Source organism: Emys orbicularis, chromosome 18 (assembly GCF_028017835.1).
Source record: "Emys orbicularis isolate rEmyOrb1 chromosome 18, rEmyOrb1.hap1, whole genome shotgun sequence".
NCBI lineage: Eukaryota > Metazoa > Chordata > Testudines > Emydidae > Emys > Emys orbicularis.
In genome coordinates, this window is record NC_088700.1 from 6,219,976 (window position 1) to 6,238,647 (window position 18,672).

Genomic DNA, 18,672 nt, shown 5'->3' on the forward strand with positions numbered 1-18,672 from the left:
AAAAAATAGCTGTGTGGATTCTACCCCCTGGATCCGAGCTCCCTGCTGGTGCTGCAACATCCCCACAGCTATTTTGGCTGGCTCCCAGCTCCAGTGTAGACAAACTCCTAGAGACCTGGTTACAGGGCCAGAGACCAGGTGTAGCTAAAGACAGAAATTAGAGCAGCTAGACAACTTTCTAAAGGGCAGATCTATCTGAAGGTACAACATGGCACAACCTAAAATAATAGTTTTATTCTGTTATTAGACATTCAAAGATCAACCTTATAGCATTTCCACAGAGCATATCTATCCTGTTTGAGGCAAACATTACTGTTAGTTTACAGTTCCAGTGCTTATGGTGTTCTCTGGGAAGTTTCAAAGGAACATGAATCCTCCTGAAATTAATTTATTTAATCTTTAATTAAATGGATGCATTTGCCTCCATAAATAAATAGTGAACACCCACAGCTACGCTTTTCCAAATTGTTAATAAAAGGGGGAAAATGCAAACTAGACAAACATACAAATCTTCTGAACTTACTTTTTCCTCTGCTGATACTTCTGCCATTTTGGGAGGCGGAGGGGGAGCTCGCTTCTTTACCAACAACAAGACATCTAGAAAGAGAAGATACTGGAATATGTTAGACATAACATGCAATGGGCCACAGTCAGGCAATTTAGAACGAAAAATTTACAAACTGTAAAATGAAGGATGTCGGTTTTGGGCTAATTGCTCCTGTATTCCCCCTGCTTGGTCCCTCGAGGACACCCACTGAGAGCTTCCAGCTCCCAGATGCACCTCTCTTAAGCAGAGACATGTATTTCTCTCCCTGCCGACTTGGGTTTTAAGGCTGCATAGCCCCCCCACCATCCACTGTGATGACCCTGCAAGCCAGTTTGCCTGACAGACTTTGCCAGCAGCCCCTGTGCATTGCTCTCTCCCCCCGAGGGCCATGAACAGCATAATGCCAGCAGTTACAAGGTACTGCTCAGCTCTTTCTGAGCTAGCACCTTTATTCTTGAGGTAAAAGCATTACAGAGTAAAACAAAACAAAAAAAACAATGAAATTTCCTATATGCATGCAAAAAGCTTACCAGAGGTCACCCATCACTCTTATGGGGCCAAAATCTTCCCAACCCTTCAACGAGGGTTGGGGCCCTTGGACAGAAGGTCCTGTCCATTTGCTGGACCAGAAAGAAGGCCCGAGCCAGTTTAAACACAGCTTTTTTATGCCCCAAACCCTTTCTTTGTTGGTCTCTGGAAATCCACTTTGCACCAGTATGTACCAGCCGTCCCAGAGGGTGGCACCTCTCCAAAGGGGTTTCACCTAAGTCACCCCTTCCTGTGTTTGGTTCCTGAAGGAGCTGTGACAACCCTCCCCACTGGAGTTGCATACAATCCCTGCCCCCCAGTGATAAATACAATACAGTCCCCAGAGAGATTGCATGTGGTTGCAACATCAGTCACATTAGAAATTGTAAAATGAAGGTTTTAATAGAAATGGGGTTTTGTTTGCATTCTTTGCACAGTTTCAGGGATTTTCCAGATTTAACCGTTTTTGGATAGAAACATTCTCCTTCTCTGTTTGCAACTCATGCACTCCAGCATTATGCTAGTGCAAGCAATCCAACTGCTGCATCTCTATATTAGGGCATAAAAGTCAAAAAATTAAACTGACAATGAAATCACTGGACAAAGTTAAACTGACTGGTCTATGGGTCAGGTGGAGTGATGTACAAAGAGTAAATAAAATGCTGAAAAGTTAGATCTGAACAATCCTTTCAGTTGTAATCATCTGAGATATTGCTGGGAAATGGCTTATTTTAATATGTGCAGTTAAAAAGTCAGACCTTTGCAGCCAAATTCTGACATCAGTTAAACAACGGTTTTATCCTGGATCTACAGTTCTAACAGAATTCAGAACATGGTTCATCATTAGTTACACTTCATCTACATGTTAAACCCGCTTATCCCTAGTTTTGCTCCCCGCCTCCCCCCTGCCCCAGGAAAGGAGCTCCTTGTGGCCCCAACTCCCCTAAAATGGATTGTGCTGTTTGCAAAAGTGACAACAACTGCTCCACCACAAGACTACAGTAGCAATGAGTTCCCTGCCAAACCAGAGGCTGGAAAGAAAACCTAGAGCCAAACCACCTATGGTGTTCTCTACCCTGGGGATTTGCCCTAATTATAGCCATGAGTAGCCAGCCACCTGTATAGCTGCACCAGTGCAAACCCCTAGTCTATGCATGTAAAGCCACTACCTGCAACGGTGAAGCTTACCCCTACTTGAGGTGCAAATGGCAGCTTAGAGCAGCTCGCTCTGCTTAGACTAGGTGTCTGCCCCGGTGACTGCCCACCAATGGCTATAACTGGAGCAAATCTTCTTGACAGATAAAGGTAAGTCTGAAAGATCTCAGGTCACATTACATGCTTTCCCTTTAGGCTTTTCATACAAATATTTTGCACTTACAAAAAGAACCTTTCTTCCAAATCTTCTTCTTTAAATCCATTGGCTTAATTAAGTCTCCAGTACCCCTGTGATGTAGGTCATTAATATATCAATTTACAGGAAGGGGGGCTGGGGAGACAGGCATGTTGAGGCCTAAATTAATGGGAGTTTCTGAAAATGTATGTGCCCAATATAAATAGAACCCAGTTACCTGACTACTCTAACCTTTAGACCTGCCTTTGTCTCACATTAAGCCTTTTTGCATTTTAATTCTACAGGCTAAACACACACCTGGAGCAATTCCACTATAACCAGCGGAGTTATACTAGGTATCCATTCTGATCTACACCTGCAAAGCACACCGTAAGCCTACAGCGCTATAAAACTGAGACGCTGAAATAAAAACTTCAGAAAGCAACACAACCCCACTATTTGACTTGGAGACCTGATCTGATAAAGGTGGTTTCTTTCTTTTTTTAAAATCTATTATTTTTATTTACTTATAGCCAAATATTAGGGCTGTCAATTAATCGCAGTTAACTCACGCAATTAATTTTTTTAATCGTGATTAATTTTTTTGAGTTAATCGCAATTAATCGCACTGTTAAACGATAGAATACCAATTGAAATTTATTAAATATTTTGAATGTTTTTCTACATTTTCATATATATTGTATTCTGGGTTGTAACTGAAATCAAAGTGTATATTTTTTATTACAAATATTTGCACTGTAAAAATGATAAAAGAAATAGTATTTTTCAATTCAACTCATACAAATGATGTAGTGCAATCTCTTTGTTGTGGAAGTGCAACTTACAAATGTAGGTTTTTTTGTTACATAACTACACTCAAAAACAAAACAATGTAAAACTTCACAGCTTACAAGTCCACTCAGTCCTACTTCTTGTTCAACCAATCACTCAGACAAACAAGTTTGTTTACATTTACAGGATATAATACTGCCCTCTTCTGATTTACAATGTCACCAGAAAGTGAGAACAGGCATTTGCATGGCACTTTTGTAGCCGGCATTTCAAGATATTTGCGTGCCAGATATGCTAAACATTTGTATGCCCCTTCATGCTTCAGCCACCATTCCACAGGACATGCTTCCATGCTGATGATGCTCGTTAAAAGAATAATGCGTTAATTAAATTTGTTACAATTTCCCCCCAAGGTGTTCAGTATGTCCCCTGCTCTGTGTTTTACCCGCATTCTGCCATATATTTCATGTTATAGCAGTCTAAGATGACGACCCAGCACATGTTGTTCGTTTTAAGAACACTTTCACTGCAGATTTGACAAAACGCAAAGAAGGTACCAATGTGAGATTTCTAAACATAGCTACAGCACTCAACCCAAGGTTTAAGAATCTGAAGTGCCTTCTAAAATCTGAGAGGGATGAGGTGTGAAGCATGTTTTCAGAAGTTTTAAAAAAGCAACACTCTCATGCGGAAACTACAGAACCTAAACCACCAAAAAAGTAAATCAACCTTCTGCTGGTGGCATCTGACTCAGATAATGAAAATGAATGTGCATCGGTCCGCACTGCTTGGGATTGTTATCAAGCAGAACCCATCATCACCATGGACGCATGTCTCCTGGAATGGTGGTTGAAGCATGAAGGGACACATGACTCTTTAGCGCATCTGGCACGTAAATATCTTGCGATACCAGCTACAACAGTGCCATGTGAACGCCTGTTCTCACTTTCAGGTGACATTGTAAACAAGAAGTGGGCAGCATTATCTCTTGCAAATGTAAACAAACTTGTTTGTCTGAGTGATTGGCTGAAGTAGGACTGAGTGGACTCACAGCCTCTAAAATTTTACATTGTTTTATTTTTGAGTGCAGGTTCTTTTCTACATAATTCTACATTTGTAAGTTCAACTTTCGTGATAAAGAGATTGCACTACAGTACTTGTATTAGGTGAACTGAAAAATACTATTTCTTTTGGTTTTTTACAGTGCAAATGCTTGTAATCAAAAATAAATATAAAGCAAGCACTGTACACTTTGTATTCTGTGTTGTAATTGAAATCAATATATTTGAAAATGTAGAAAACATCCAAAAATATTTTAAAAATTGGTATTCTATTATTGTTTAACAGCGCGATCAAACAAAATTAATTTTTTAATCGCTTTACAGCCCTATCAAATATCCAAAAGCCAATTCAAAATAAAAGTATGCATGGGGTGGTATTCATAATGGTCTAATTTGTGTTTACCATCCTCAAACACAATTGCAAAGGGTAAATGCTGTGCATTGTATGAATCTATTAGACTTATCTGATTACAACTCTAGTTCCTTTTTTTGTTTGTGTTAAAACAGATTTACAAAATAAAAAAATCATTTAATCTACTGGCTCAACTACTGTATATAATTCATGTTTTTATTTCTTTAAAAAAACAAAACAATGTTGCAGCAAGCAACAAAAACATATATGATAGTCTAAACACGTTCTATTTCCTGTACCTTTTAGCCATTTTATCAGTGCCCTTGTCTCAGAACCCAGAATAGGCATTAAGGTCAGAACTTGGCATGCACCTCACAATTAAATACAGTCTCATGTTACTAGGCTTACAGGCTATGATTGCATGAATGAGGTTTAATCAGAGCTCTCCTACCTTTATCTTGAATATTTTCCTCCAAGACTGTTTTTGTATCTGTCAGCACCTTCTCTGAAGTAGCATGGATCAATTTATGATGCGTTATGCTTTTTGGATCCTCTAAGCTCCCAGGTACACACTAGAGAAAATAATAAATACTAAGCATCAGAGAACAGGAATAATAAGCCTACTGCATGAATCACTGTACCTCGTATTGAAGGGAGTTTCCACATTTGAACTGTGCCAGCATTTACCAGTCTCTTAATAGCTTAAGTAATAGGACAGTGGTTCTCAAACTTTTGTCCTGGTGACCCCTTTCACATAGCAAGCCTCTGAGTGCGACCCCCCTTATAAATTAAAAACACATTTTTATATATTTAACACCATTATAAATGCTGGCGGCAAAGCAGGGTTTGGGGTGGAGGCTGACAGCTAGCGACCCCCCATGTAATAACCTCACGACCTCCTGAGGGGTCCTGACCCCCAGTTTGAGAACCCCTGTAGTAGGACAATATGCCAGAGGCTAATGCACTGAGTATAATGTGCACTAAAGAAACGGAGATTTGAGTCATGGTGTAACACAGTACTCACTGTGGTAGTGAACAAGCAAATGGGTTTTTTTCCCCCACATAGCCAAGTGCCCTGGCTGTGAGGGGAAAACATCCAAAAGGAGGATTTCAGATCTATCATAGTGATGCTTTTAAAATTAAAAGCTGGAAAAAAGCAATATCTAGGTTCCTGCTGCCTGACTGATGCTCTAAACAATTTTTTGAAACAGCTAACTTCAAAGCCCAAACCCTGCAGCCCTTTCACATATGGATGGTCCTTTGGAAGTCAGTAGGCTACTCATGTAATAGCTACAGGATCAGGCCTCAAAAAACTGAAAGAGAAATGTCAGGTAGAAATATTTGGTAAGATATAATATTTTATTATGAGAATTTATTTAATCCTGTGATCCGGAAAACATGACAATGAGAGACCATTAATTTAACATGATCAGAGAGGGTTAATTTTGTTCCTCTCTCCTTAAAAAGTGACAAATTAGTCCAAAAACCCTTAAGACTTTTCATATGAAAAATATAAGGCCAATGCTGCTTTAAAGTGGTAGGCTTCTCAACTGGAATTGTTAGCATTTGATTATCAGCCACTGCCTCCCTAATGTGCATACTCAGAGCTTCTATGGATTTTTTAAAAAATATGTACTGCTGAGAAATATAGGTTTGAGCTATAAATAATGTCCTATGTTCATTTCAGTCTGAGCACCCCAGGAGCAGTCACAGTTCAAGAGCAAACTTCTCTCTCTCTCTCTCTCTCTGTTACTTTACTACTAAAAATTCTTCCGCTCTATTCCACGCTGAGTAGGTCGCAACTGGAGTATTGTGTCCAGTTCTGGGCGCCACATTTCAGGAAGGATGTGGACAAATTGGAGAAAGTCCAGAGACGAGGAACAAAAATAAAGATCTAGAAAACATGACTTGTGAGAGAAGATTGAAAAAACTGGGTTTGTTTAGTCTGAAGAAGAGAATACAGAGGGGACATGATTACAGTTTTCAAGTACGTAAAAGGTTGCTACAAGGAAGAAGGAGAAAAATTGATCTCCTTAACCTCTGAGGATAGGACAAGAAGCAATGGGCTTAAATTGCAGAAAGGGAGGTTTAGGTTGGACATTAGTAAAAACCGCCTAACTGTCAGGGTGGTTAAGCACTGGAATAAATTGCCCAGGGAGGTTGTGGAATCTCCATCATTGGAGATTTTTAAGAGCAAGACAAACACCTGCCAGGGATAGTCTAGATAATACTTAAGCCTGCCATGAGTGCAGGGGACTGAACTAAATGACCTCTCGAGGTCCCTTCCAGTCCTACGATTCTATGGGTTGGGGTGATGCAGATGGTTTGCAATTTTCTATCACTAATAAAAGCAAACATTTCCTAATGCCCCAGAGAGAAAGGATTTGCTAAGAAGATTGCTTGAAAGCCGAACCAACAATTTCACTTTTAGTAGATGACATTTCTGAGCAGCTCCTCCAGAAGAACTGGAGATGAGGACAGTAGAAGTTAATGAAGATCTGCATTCAGTGAGCCAGTTTCTGATCTCAAGTACATCAGTCAAACACCACGTACACTGGATTTACACTGGTGTAAGAGCAGATTCTATCACACTGCTCAGGGGTGAAATCTCTGGGCACTAGGGCCAATATACAGAAAAAAGGGAGACTTGGGGGAAAGATTGACAGCTCAGATAGTAGCAATTAGGCCTTCAAGTTAAAAGGCTGAAGAAAACGAACACTGAGCTTTTAAAACATTCTTGCAATACTGAAGGCTGCAATGCCGCTAGCTGGCGTCTCCTTCACAAGGAGTGTTAAATGCACAAGCCTTCTGCCTAATCTAGCAATCACTATTTGCTCACACACTATCATATGTAGTGATACGTTGCACCTCTATTGCACCTGTCAGAGGATCTCACAGCACTTGCAAACACCAAGCACCACAAGAACTCCTTGCTGTACAGAAGAACACAAATATAGAAAGAATTTCTGTGTCTTGCCCCAGGTCCCTCAATGGAATCAATACCAGAGTTAGCCTCAAGACTCCCTTTTGGCTGTAAACCACTAGACTGAACAGTGTTTTCTGTAGCTTTTCTTCTTGATCTGAGAAATATTCACAGTACGTCTAATTTTTCCTCCTAGTATTCTATGTCCAGAAATGCACCAACTGTTAAAATCAGAAGTAGGGTACTGGATCATTTGAAGATATTTTTGCAGCATATGTCACTGCGTTCTCATTACGAAACCGGAAACTCAAAACCCCTGGGCTTGCCGTAGAAATGCTGTCAGAAGTTAGATTATAACAGTGCCCAGCAATGCCAGCGTACTTACAAAGCCTGACACAAAACCAGGGATTCTCCTCTTTCTCGGAAAAAAATCTGATTAGATTAAGGAAAACCGTTCCCTAGCACCCAGTATATAAATTAAGACTGTGCATCAGGCCCACCGCAGGCGTAAATCGGCAAAATTCCACTGAAGTCAATGGAGCTCTGCTGATCTACACCAGCTGAGGATCTGGCCCTTTTTGTCCAGGTATCAAAGAAAGACTGCACAGGATTAAGCTTTTGGTAAACTCAGCACATGTAAGCATCTAGCCTCTGAATGTATGTAGCCCAGTGAAGCTTTAGAAAGGAGCTTGGCGTTTTACCCTGCTTGGCTATTTTAGCATTGCGACACAAAATACGAATCCATCCACAGCTTGAACGGGCTCATCTTCACGTGAGAATGGTTCAGTGACCCACAGTGACAGACTCCCAGAATAACATTACATCAGTGCATCTAGAGGCTTCTCATTTGTTCCAGGGGAAACAGGGAATGTAACAGTTGAAATGTTGGAAAGGGAGAAACTAAAATCACTGAAGCCACAAGATTGATAAAGTCGCTCATCTCACCCAGGCAACTCACTGAGGGCAAGCAAAACACTTAACCACAATCTTGCTCACAAAAATGAAAACAGAACTTTCTGAATGAGATTATTTTCAATATACATTTTTATCTAAGCATTTTTACTCTGTTCTCTGCAAGTGTCTTTCCCTTCTAAAAGAAGGTATTTACCATCGACTTCAATGGGTTCTTTGGTACTTTGTAAACATTAGTATTAATCTAACTCAGGGTTTTCAGAGTGCTTTTAGAATCCATGATCTCGCCACCTGCCCTGCATTCCGTGTGGTCATTAGAGAGCTCAACTGTTTGTTCCTTTACTTATACTTGTAAAACTATGGTAAACTTGTAAACTATAGTTTGTAACCTGTCCTTTAAATCAGCTTCTGTACCCAATGACTGGAAGATAGCTAATGTAACGCCAATATTTAAAAAGGGCTCTAGAGGTGATCTAACATCAGTACCGGGCAAATTAGTTGAAACAATAGTAAAGAATAAAATAGTCAGACACATAGAAGAACATCAATTGTTGGGCAAAAGTCTACATGGTTTCTGTAAAGGGAAATCATGTCTTACTAATCGATTAGAGTTCTTCAAAGGGGTCAACAAACATGTGGACAAGGGGGATCCAGTGGACATAGTGTACTTAGATTTCCAGAAAGCCTTTGACAAGGTCCCTCACCAAAGGCGCATACGTAAATTAAGTTGTCATGGGATAAGAGGAAAGATCCTTTCATGAACTGAGAACTGGTTAAAAGACAGGGAACAAAGGGTAGGAATAAATGGTAAATTTTCAGAATGGGGAGGGGTAACTAGTGGTGTTCCCCAAGGGGAAGTCCTCGGTCCAATCCTATTCAACTTATTCATGAATGATCTGGAGAAAGGGGTAAACAGTAAGGTGGCAAAGTTTGCAGACGATACTAAACTGCTCAAGAAAGTTAAGACCAAAGCAGACTGTGAAGAACTTCAAAAAGATCTCACAAAACTAAGTGACTGGGTAACAAAATGGCAAATAAAATTTAATGTGGATAAATGTAAAGTAATGCACATTGGAAAAAATAACTCCAACTATACATACAATATGATGGGGGCTATTTTAGCTACAACTAATCAGGAAAGAGATCTTGGAGTCATCGTGGATAGTTCTCTGAAGTCGTCCACGCAGTGTGCAGCGGCAGTCAAAAAAGCAAACAGGATGTTAGGAATCATTACAAAAGGGATAGAGAATAAGACGGAGAATATCTTATTGCCTTTATATAAATCCATGGTACACCCACATCTTGAATACTGCGTACAGATGTGGTCTCCTCATCTCAAAAAAGATATACTGGCATTAGAAAAAGTTCAGAGAAGGGCAACTAAAATGATTAGGGGTTTGGAATGGGTCCCATATGAGGAGGGACTGAAGAAGCTAGGACTTTTCAGATTGGAAAAGAGGAGACTAAGGTGGGATATGATAGAGGTATATAAAATCATGAATGGTGTGGAGAAAGTGAAGAAGGAAAAGTTATTTACTTGTTCCCATAATATAAGAACTAGGGGCCACCAAATGAAATTAATGGGCAACAGGTTTAAAACAAATAAAAGGAAGTTCTTCTTCACAAAGCGCACAGTCAACCTGTGGAACTCCTTGCCTGAGGAGGTTGTGAAGGCTAGGACTATAACAGGGTTTAAAAGAGAACTGGATAAATTCATGGAGGTTAAGTCCATTAATGGCTATTAGCCAGGATGGATAAGGAATGGTGTCCCTAGCCTCTGTTTGTCAGAGGGTGGAGATGGATGGCAGGAGAGAGATCACTTGATCATTACCTGTTAGGTTAACTCCCTCTGGGGCACCTGGCATTGGCCATGGTCGGCAGACAGGATACTGGGCTGGATGGACCTTTGGTGTGACCCAGCATGGCCGTTCTTATGTTCTTCTTATACATCAAAATGCACCAGTTTTATCACAAGCCTTCAGCTCCTGATTTAAATTATTTCTGAACACCTCTAACACATCAACAGGGCTGCAGTGAGATTGTTTTAGCTCTGCTTTGCATACCAGTGACTTACAACTAGTCCTTCAGCATGTTAACTGCTGATCTAAAGCCAAAGACTGCATTAGAATCTAGGATCAATCAGAAGCTCCTAAAATTGATCTAACGAGGTACCCAAAATGCACGAGAAGAGACCATCAGTGATTCGTTTGATCTCTGAACACCATAGGGATGCTACTTTTACAAATCCTTGGATTAAGACTCTTCTGTGAAAGAATATGGGGCTGATAACTCTAGGAGAGATAGCTTAGACTAAACTACAGAGCTTTGCAACTATTGGTATCATACTGGCATCTTGCTAGGAATCCAAGGGCTGCAGTTAATCTTTAATTTTTTGTTTAGAGTATGCAAAATTGTGGATATGCAACCTTAATATTTGCTTGCATTGCTATTTTCCTTGGTAGACAAGAAGATATTGCTGAGAGTTTGTGTGTTTTTTACTTTCAACAATTTTTTGTTTGAAATTCTGTTGTTTTGCTTTTCTAGTTACAGCAACAGTGTGTGGGTTGTTAAAATTTGCACTACACACCTACAATCTGACTCCAGGGCCATCTGGTTGCAGCGTGCCATTGTCTCTTCCTATCACGCCACCAGACATATGGTGGACAAAGACTGAACATCCAGCCAGACCACCTTAAGGATTTAGCTAGAGACTGATCTGGGAGGAGCTTGACCTGCAAGTAGGCTACAACCCTTTGGGATCCGTCACAATGATGAAGATATTGTTCACCTCTTCAAAGTGACAAATCCCCCATGTTAGACTCGTGTACCCTACTCTTTGCTTAACATCTGCTCATAGGAATTATTCCAAAATGTCTGCACCAATTATAGTATCATTTCCTGAACTGCCAACTTACCAACTGCTCAAGTGCAATGTAATTATGCCCACTTGTGTGTGGTTGAACAGACCTTTCAAAAAATCTCTTTAAATACTGCCAATTTCAAAACCAGAACTGGGCAAATTTGGGTCCTCATCTTGCAAGATGTTGTGTGCAGGTAGACCATGGCACCAAGACCCCACTGAAGTTTGAAGGGCTCCACACAAGGGCAGGCATTTTCCCACACAGAGCAGCTTGTTGGAGTGGGGCCTTGGTTCACAGATAACTGGGGGGAAATGCTTCTCTTTTGTTGGCACAAACACTTGCAACAGAAACCCCTCCAAGAGTAAAGATAATTAGGGATAAAGAGCTGAGTGCAGAATTAGTTAGGAAAAGACATCAGGATACTTAATGACAACTTTGGAGCTCAGTGACCTTTTGGAAGCTACTGGAGGGGAAAAGGGGGGAGAAATGGAATGCCTCCTTTCCTTATCCAAAGTAGGACTACATAATGAATGTTACTTTCTACTACTCACAGCAATAGTGCTTGCAGGGGCTTTGGGGAACAGATTAATTAGCATCACATTAGAGGTGGCTGCATCAGTTATCTGAAGGTGCTACCAAGATTCATTACAATATGCTTGTGATCACTAGACAAGATTTTTCCATTTCCATTTTTCCTCTTCATAAGGTTATATATTATCCATAATGGTTATGCAAATCCACACCATTACCACTAAGAAGCAGACAGAATGAGATGAAACACCACTGCCTAGTTATCAATTGTCTTCTGCCCCGACTCACATTACCTATAAGCACTTCTTCAATTAGGCTTCCTGAAAATTAAAGGTCTTTCAGATCTGCACTTACGCATGCAATCATTGTGCCCCTCTGCTTGGCAATCCTCACACCACTCTTGTGCTTAATCACTCAGTTGGGCTGAATAAGGATAGCAACATGATAATTCTCCATGAGCTCTGCAGGATGTGGTAGTTCCACACCTATTCTATAATGCAGAGGCACCCTAATTTTCCCAACCAAAGGTTGCACTGGTACCTTACCAAGGGCCACACCCACCCTGGATAAAATGAAGCTGTTCTCCAAATACAGAGACTACAGGTCCTAGCATGCTATGAGCTGAGCAGATGACCCTTTGCATCAAGTTGAAATATGCATGCTGAAACCTGTAGCTTCCAGGGGTTCCATATTTTAAAATAAAACAGTGAGGGGGCACATTATAAAATTTCTGTGTACTATATTTAGCTCATTGGCCACCCTTACTGGAATGGAATCACTACACATCTAAGGCCAGGTCTACACTACCGCGGTAGTTCGACGGCTGGCAATCGAAGTTCCGGGTTCGATTTATCGCATCTGGTCTGGACGCGATAAATCGATCCCGGAAGCGCTCGCCGTCGACTGCGGTACTCCAGCTCGGCGAGAGGAGTACCGCGGAGTCGACGGGGAGCCTGCCTGCCGCGTGTGGACCGCGTCTGAACCGCGGTAAGTTCGAACTAAGGTATGTCGACTTCAGCTACGTTATTCACGTAGCTGAAGTTGCGTACCTTAGTTCGAATTTGGGGGTTAGTGTAGACCAGGCCTAAGAGACAAAACCCTTTACTTAAAGTTATGTAAGCAATATAAAGTGTAAACATAATTATAGAATTCTGGTATAACTGCTTGCTCTCATATCGTGTGTGTATATATATATATATATTATTAATAAGAGACACAAAGCTTCACATTTCTATAACATTTTGAAGAGGAGAAGTGCTTTGCAAGCCAATATCCTTTACTCCTCTGAGAAACAGGCAAGGACTTACTCCCTCCCCCTCCGCCCCATTTTCAGTTACACAGCCATTTAGTGTCAGAGTCAAGGTTAGAACTCAGGAGTTCCTGGCTCAGACAACTTGAACATGCTGTCTTGGCCCAGGAATTGCATCTTCTGGGGCAAACCATGGTAACAGTCTCACGTACTGAGATCCTATAGGTTACTGTAAAAAAAACGAGGAGTCCTTGTGGCACCTTAGAGACTAACAAATTTAGTTAGTCTCTAAGGTGCCACAAGGACTCCTCGGTTTTTTTGCTGAAACAGACTAACACGACTACCACTGAAACTTATAGGTTACTGTATTTGTCACATTTTACTGAAAAATAGAACAGTCATTACAAGCTTAGAATTTCAGTCCAATAGACCCACCAACAAACTGACCCATTTACTTGATGAACAACAGACCCAGACCCTGTCACCAACAAGACGCATGGTAAATAAGCAAACCAGAACGAAGAAACCCTGTTTCAGCCAAATTTCATCCAATGGCACCTTTACATATTCTCTCTTCAGTGCAATCAGTTTCCTAAAGGGCAAAGGACTGTGAGACGTGTGAAAGTCTTAATGGATTGAAGGCAAGGAGAACACGAAACCCACAACATTACTGCACCAATTAAGCAGTAGTGATGTAGTAGGTAGTAATCTTCTGAGAAAGTAGTACCCCACTGTCAAGTTCAAAGAACTTGTAGTTATTACCCCTGTTCTTTATGTTTGTTCTGAAAATACAGAAAACCAAGGAACAAATATTGCAGTTGCTTGTAGGGAATCATCCAAAACCACTTCGGCAATTTCTCACAAGGTGCATCTGCCAACCCATACAATATTGTGAGTATAAGAGCTAGAAATATGTAATCTAGGGGTCCCATGAATCCTAACTCCTGTAGTTAAAGGTTGCGGAGCAATTCCCATATTAACTCCATTCTCCGCCCCCCATGAACTCATAACTTTCTGAAGCAGGTGTTCATCTCATAGGCTGAAAAGCACCATGCCTCAATTTTGGGGGGACAATTAAAGGTCTTTCAGATCTGCACTTTGCTAAACATAGCAAAGAGGGAGCCGGAATGGAAAACAACTCTATATATAGGACATGGGGGGAGGGGAGGGGGGGGGGAAGAGGGACATACAAAATCTGAAATATTTACTACCAACTGCAGTATTTACCTGGGCCAGCAGGCTCAGAGGTCAAATAGTGTATGAAGCCTCAAGATTTTAATGGCACCCCCTAGGCACGTACTTATTACAAGCCCCGCACCACCACCAAGGACGTGCAACAATTAACTACAGTCAAAGTGTATTTAATGCAGGACCCCCCCACTAAATACAGTCAAGGGAGCTTTTCTTTTTTGGTTTCAGAGTAGCAGCCGTGTTAGTCTGTATCCGTAAAAAGAACAGGAGTACTTGTGGCACCTTAGAGACTAACAAATTTATTAGAGCATAAGCTTTCGTGGGCTACAACCCACTTCTTCTATATGCATCCGAAGAGGTGGGTTGTAGGTCACTCTATATGCATCCGAAGAAGTGGGCTGTAGCCCACGAAAGCTTATGCTCTAATAAATTTGTTAGTCTCTAAGGTGCCACAAGTACTCCTGTTCTTTTTTCTTTTTTGGGGTGGGGAAAGAGGCAGAGGGCACTATGAGCTCCGCCCCCCCGGCTGGCTACAGACAGTGGGGGGTGGATGGTACTGAAGCTCCCCGCCCCCCGGGCACACTCGGGGCCTATTGCCAATGCTCTGCAGACCCCCCCCAGAGAGCCTGCAGAGGGTCTATAAATACCCAGGGCCCCGACTCCCCTGCGGGGGGGGGGGGGGGAAGAGCGGCCCGGGGGGGGGGGAGGAGGGTTTCCCTTACATGTTTCAAGCACCGCTCCTTGAGCTTCTCCACCGTCGTGTCCTCGGGCACCTCCTCCAGCCACTCCGCGCCCTCCATGGAGCAGACATGGAGCCGCAGCACCCGCCCGGCGAAGATCTTCTCCTCCTGCACGAACATCGCGCCCGGCCGCCCTCACCAGCCCGCGGCCATGGCTGCTGCTCCAGCGGCCCCTGCGGCCGGCTGCCCGGGGAGGGGAGCAGGGCCCGGGCCCGGCTCCTCGCTCAGCGGCCCCCGCCTCACACACGCCCTAGGCTCCAGCGGCAGCTCCTGTCACAGCCGCCTTGCGTGAGCTCGCGGTCCCCGCCGGGGCCTCCGCCAGCCGCACAGCACTGGAAGTAAGGGGGGCCGCGCTGCATGCTGGGACTTGTAGTTTTCTCTGCCCTCAGCGGCCTGCGGGCGTGTCACACAACACCGGAAGTGGAAGACGCCCTGCATGCTGGGACTTGTAGTTTTCTCTGCCCTCAGCGGCCTGCCAGAGTTTGACACCACTCCGGAAGTGCGAGCCTAGGTTCCTGTTGGGAGCTGTAGGTTCCTCCCTCTCCAGTTGTCAACCCTCCAGGCGTTAAAGATGACTTTTAATTCAAGATTATGTCATGTGATGAAACCTCCAGGAATATGGCCAACTAAAATTGAGAACCTTACTCCAGAAGGAAGCCCGGTGCACTCTGGGAGCTGTAGTTTTTTACCTGAGGTGGGGAGGGAGGAGGGAAACCTCCTGGTTTCTGATGGGACTTGAAGCCCGCACCCAGAAAAGGGCATGGTGCATTATAAACAGTTGCAGTCCCAGGGCATTGTGGGGGTTGTACTCGCCTCAAACAAAGTGCATTGTGGGAATTGCATATCCTCTCTGAATACAAGGGGCTTCCAAGTGAATTGCAAGTGCATGGTGGGATTTGTAGTCCCTGCCAGGAAATTAAACGGGCCAAGTGCATTATGGGAGTAGTAGGCCCTATTAGGAAAAAACCCTACATGCATTATGGGAATTGTAGTCCTAGTCAGGAAATGAAGCCCAAGTGCATTGTTGGAGTAGTAGTCTCTGTTAGAAAAAAATAAACCACAAGTGCATTATGGGAGTTGTAGTCCTGGTTAGGAAATAACCCACTGTAATCTGTCTATTCTAGCTCTCTCAGCCTTTTTTCCTCTCACAACTACAAGACAAAGTCCCACAGGCAGCCACCCTACCACTAATGGGCTGGGTTCAAAGCTGGGACTTAGGTGTCAGAGATACCCTAACACTCAGCCCTTTGAGTCTTCTAGTCTTCCTCTTGTTGATGTATGAATAAAAGAGATGATGTCATTTTAGGAGAATTCCACTTGACCATGTTTTGTAATGAAGGTGGTAAAAGAGTCTCTGTAATTTCAGAACAAGTAATTTCACCTGTTTGTGCCTCTGTTTCCCCATCTGTAGAATGGACAGACAGAGAGGCAGGGTAGTTCAGTGGCTAGGGCTCTAGCCTGAGACTTTGGAGAGTGCAGTTGAATTCCTTGCTCCACCATGTACTTTGTGTGTGATCCGGGCAGCTCACTTAGTCTCTCTGTGCCTCTGGTCCGCACCTGCAAATAAAACAATACTTCCAAGCTTCACAGGGCTGTTGTAAGGACAGATACACTTTTAAAAAATGTGAGGCACTAAGATATTACAATAATGGGGGCTGGATACGTACCTTATGTAGACAGATACTTATCTTCCTTTCTGAAGGATGCAGGATGTTGTGATCTGTGAATTCTGTATAGCAGCTAGATGTTATAAATGTTCAAACATCACCCTTCCTTTTTATTACTCAATTACCATATATTTTCTGAAGTTTTGGTTCTTACAGACTCCCAGAACAAAATAACCTGTCCTTAGGTAATCAGATACTATGGTGATGGGCTCAATACTGTGTCCAGTTTTGGGCCCCACACTACAAGAAGGATGTGGAAAAATTGGAAAGAGTCCAGCAGAGGGCAACAAAAATGATTAGGGGTCTGGAGTGCATGACTTATGAGGAGAGGCTGAGGGAACTGGGATTGTTTAGTCTCCAGAAGAGAAGAATGAGGGGGGATTTGATAGCAGCCTACAACTACCTGAAGGGGGGTTCCAAAGAGGATGGAACTCGGCTGTTCTCAATGGTGGCAGATGACAGAACAAGGAGCAATGGTCTCAAGTTGCAGTGGGGGAGGTCTAGGTTGGATATTAGGAAACACTATTTCACTAGGAGGGTGGTGAAGCACTGGAATGCGTTACCTAGGGAGGTGGTGGAGTCTCCTTCCTTGGAGGTTTTTAAGGCCCAGCTTGACAAAGCCCTGGCTGGGATGATTTAGTTGGGAATTGGTCCTGCTTTGAGCAGGGGGTTGGACTAGATGACCTCCTGAGGTCCCTTCCAACCCTGATATTCTATGATTCTATGATTCTATGAATATAAATGCCTGGATAGGCAGATAGATGATGGATTAGATAAACAAAAAAGAACATTTTCCAGATGATGAAAAAAAATATGCTAAATTGAGCTAAATTATGCTCTAAACACATCTAAGCAGTTTAAAGGAAATACATGGCTAAATACATAAAGCTAGAAAAAATGTTATCTTAAATCAATTGACATCAGATCAATTTAAGAAGAAAAGACAATTTAGAAACACATGTAGGTTATTAAATGAAAAAATAAAAAGATGAGGAGTATGAGACAAACATAGGAAATGTACAGTCAATTCTTTCTTTTTGAAATTATTGTTAATTATACCTTACATTTGCACTGTGATATTCCCAGAGATGGGTAAAAGTCTGAAAACAGTAGCTTTGAAACACTGTGCAATAATGGATATTATTTTTGTGTTCTTCCATTTCAGTAGGCACATCGGTTTCCTGTTTTAAAAAACCCTGATGTATAGGTAACTAGATCTTTTATCAGGTTTCAGAGTAGCAGCCGTGTTAGTCTGTATCCACAAAAAGAAGAGGAGTACTTGTGGCACCTTCAGGGCCGGCTCTGGCTTTTTTGCCGCCCCAGACAAAAAAGCCTCCTGCCGCCCCCCGCCCCCCGGCGGGGAGCACGGCAGGGGAGGGCGCCAAGCCCAGCCGCGGCCCCGCTCTCCCCGACCGGCCGGAGCACCGGGAGGAGGGCAGCGAGCCTGGCCGCGGGCCCGCTCTCCCCGGCCGGCCGGAGCGCCGGGGGGAGGGCGGAGAGCCCGGCCGCGGCCCCGCTCTCCCCGGCCGGCTGGAGCGCCGAGGGGACGGTGGCGAGCCCGGCCGTGGCCCCGCTCTCCCCGGCCGGCCGGAGCGCTGGGGGAGGGCGGCGAGCCCAGTCGCAGCCCCGCTCTCGGTCTGGAGCGCCGCCGGGCGCCCCAACAGCCCCAGTATGTTTAAAAAACAAAACAAAAAAACTCCAACCCTGAGTGCCGCCCCCCTCCAGGTGCCGCCCCAAGCACATGCTTGGTAGGCTGGTGCCTGGAGCCGGCCCTGGGAACCTTATCAACTTTTATCAACATTTGGGCATCTACTTCTACAAACCCCCTGGAAGTTGTGGGACTTTACAGGAAGTTTTCAATTTGGCCATTGGGGGGAGACAATAAACTGTATTTAGGATTTTTTTTTAAGGAAAGCAGGATTACTGGAAATATAAAGTGTGGCTGACAGGCAGATGAAGCTTTCTGGAAAAAATAAATCCAAACACTC

At 43.1% G+C, this 18,672-nt stretch overlaps 1 protein-coding gene across 1 annotated transcript in view; it reads right to left on the bottom strand.

Annotated features, from left to right (window-relative positions):
* UBAC1 (UBA domain containing 1) overlaps positions 1-15,137 on the bottom strand; it is a 30,158-nt gene extending 15,021 nt beyond the window's left edge. The window contains exons 1-3 of the mRNA XM_065418922.1: positions 15,000-15,137; positions 5,062-5,182; positions 524-597 (exon numbers count right to left, since the gene is read on the bottom strand). Coding sequence (XP_065274994.1) covers positions 524-597; positions 5,062-5,182; positions 15,000-15,137 — 333 coding nt within the window. The remainder of the gene's footprint in view (positions 1-523; positions 598-5,061; positions 5,183-14,999) is intronic.
* Positions 15,138-18,672: the final 3,535 nt, after the last annotated feature.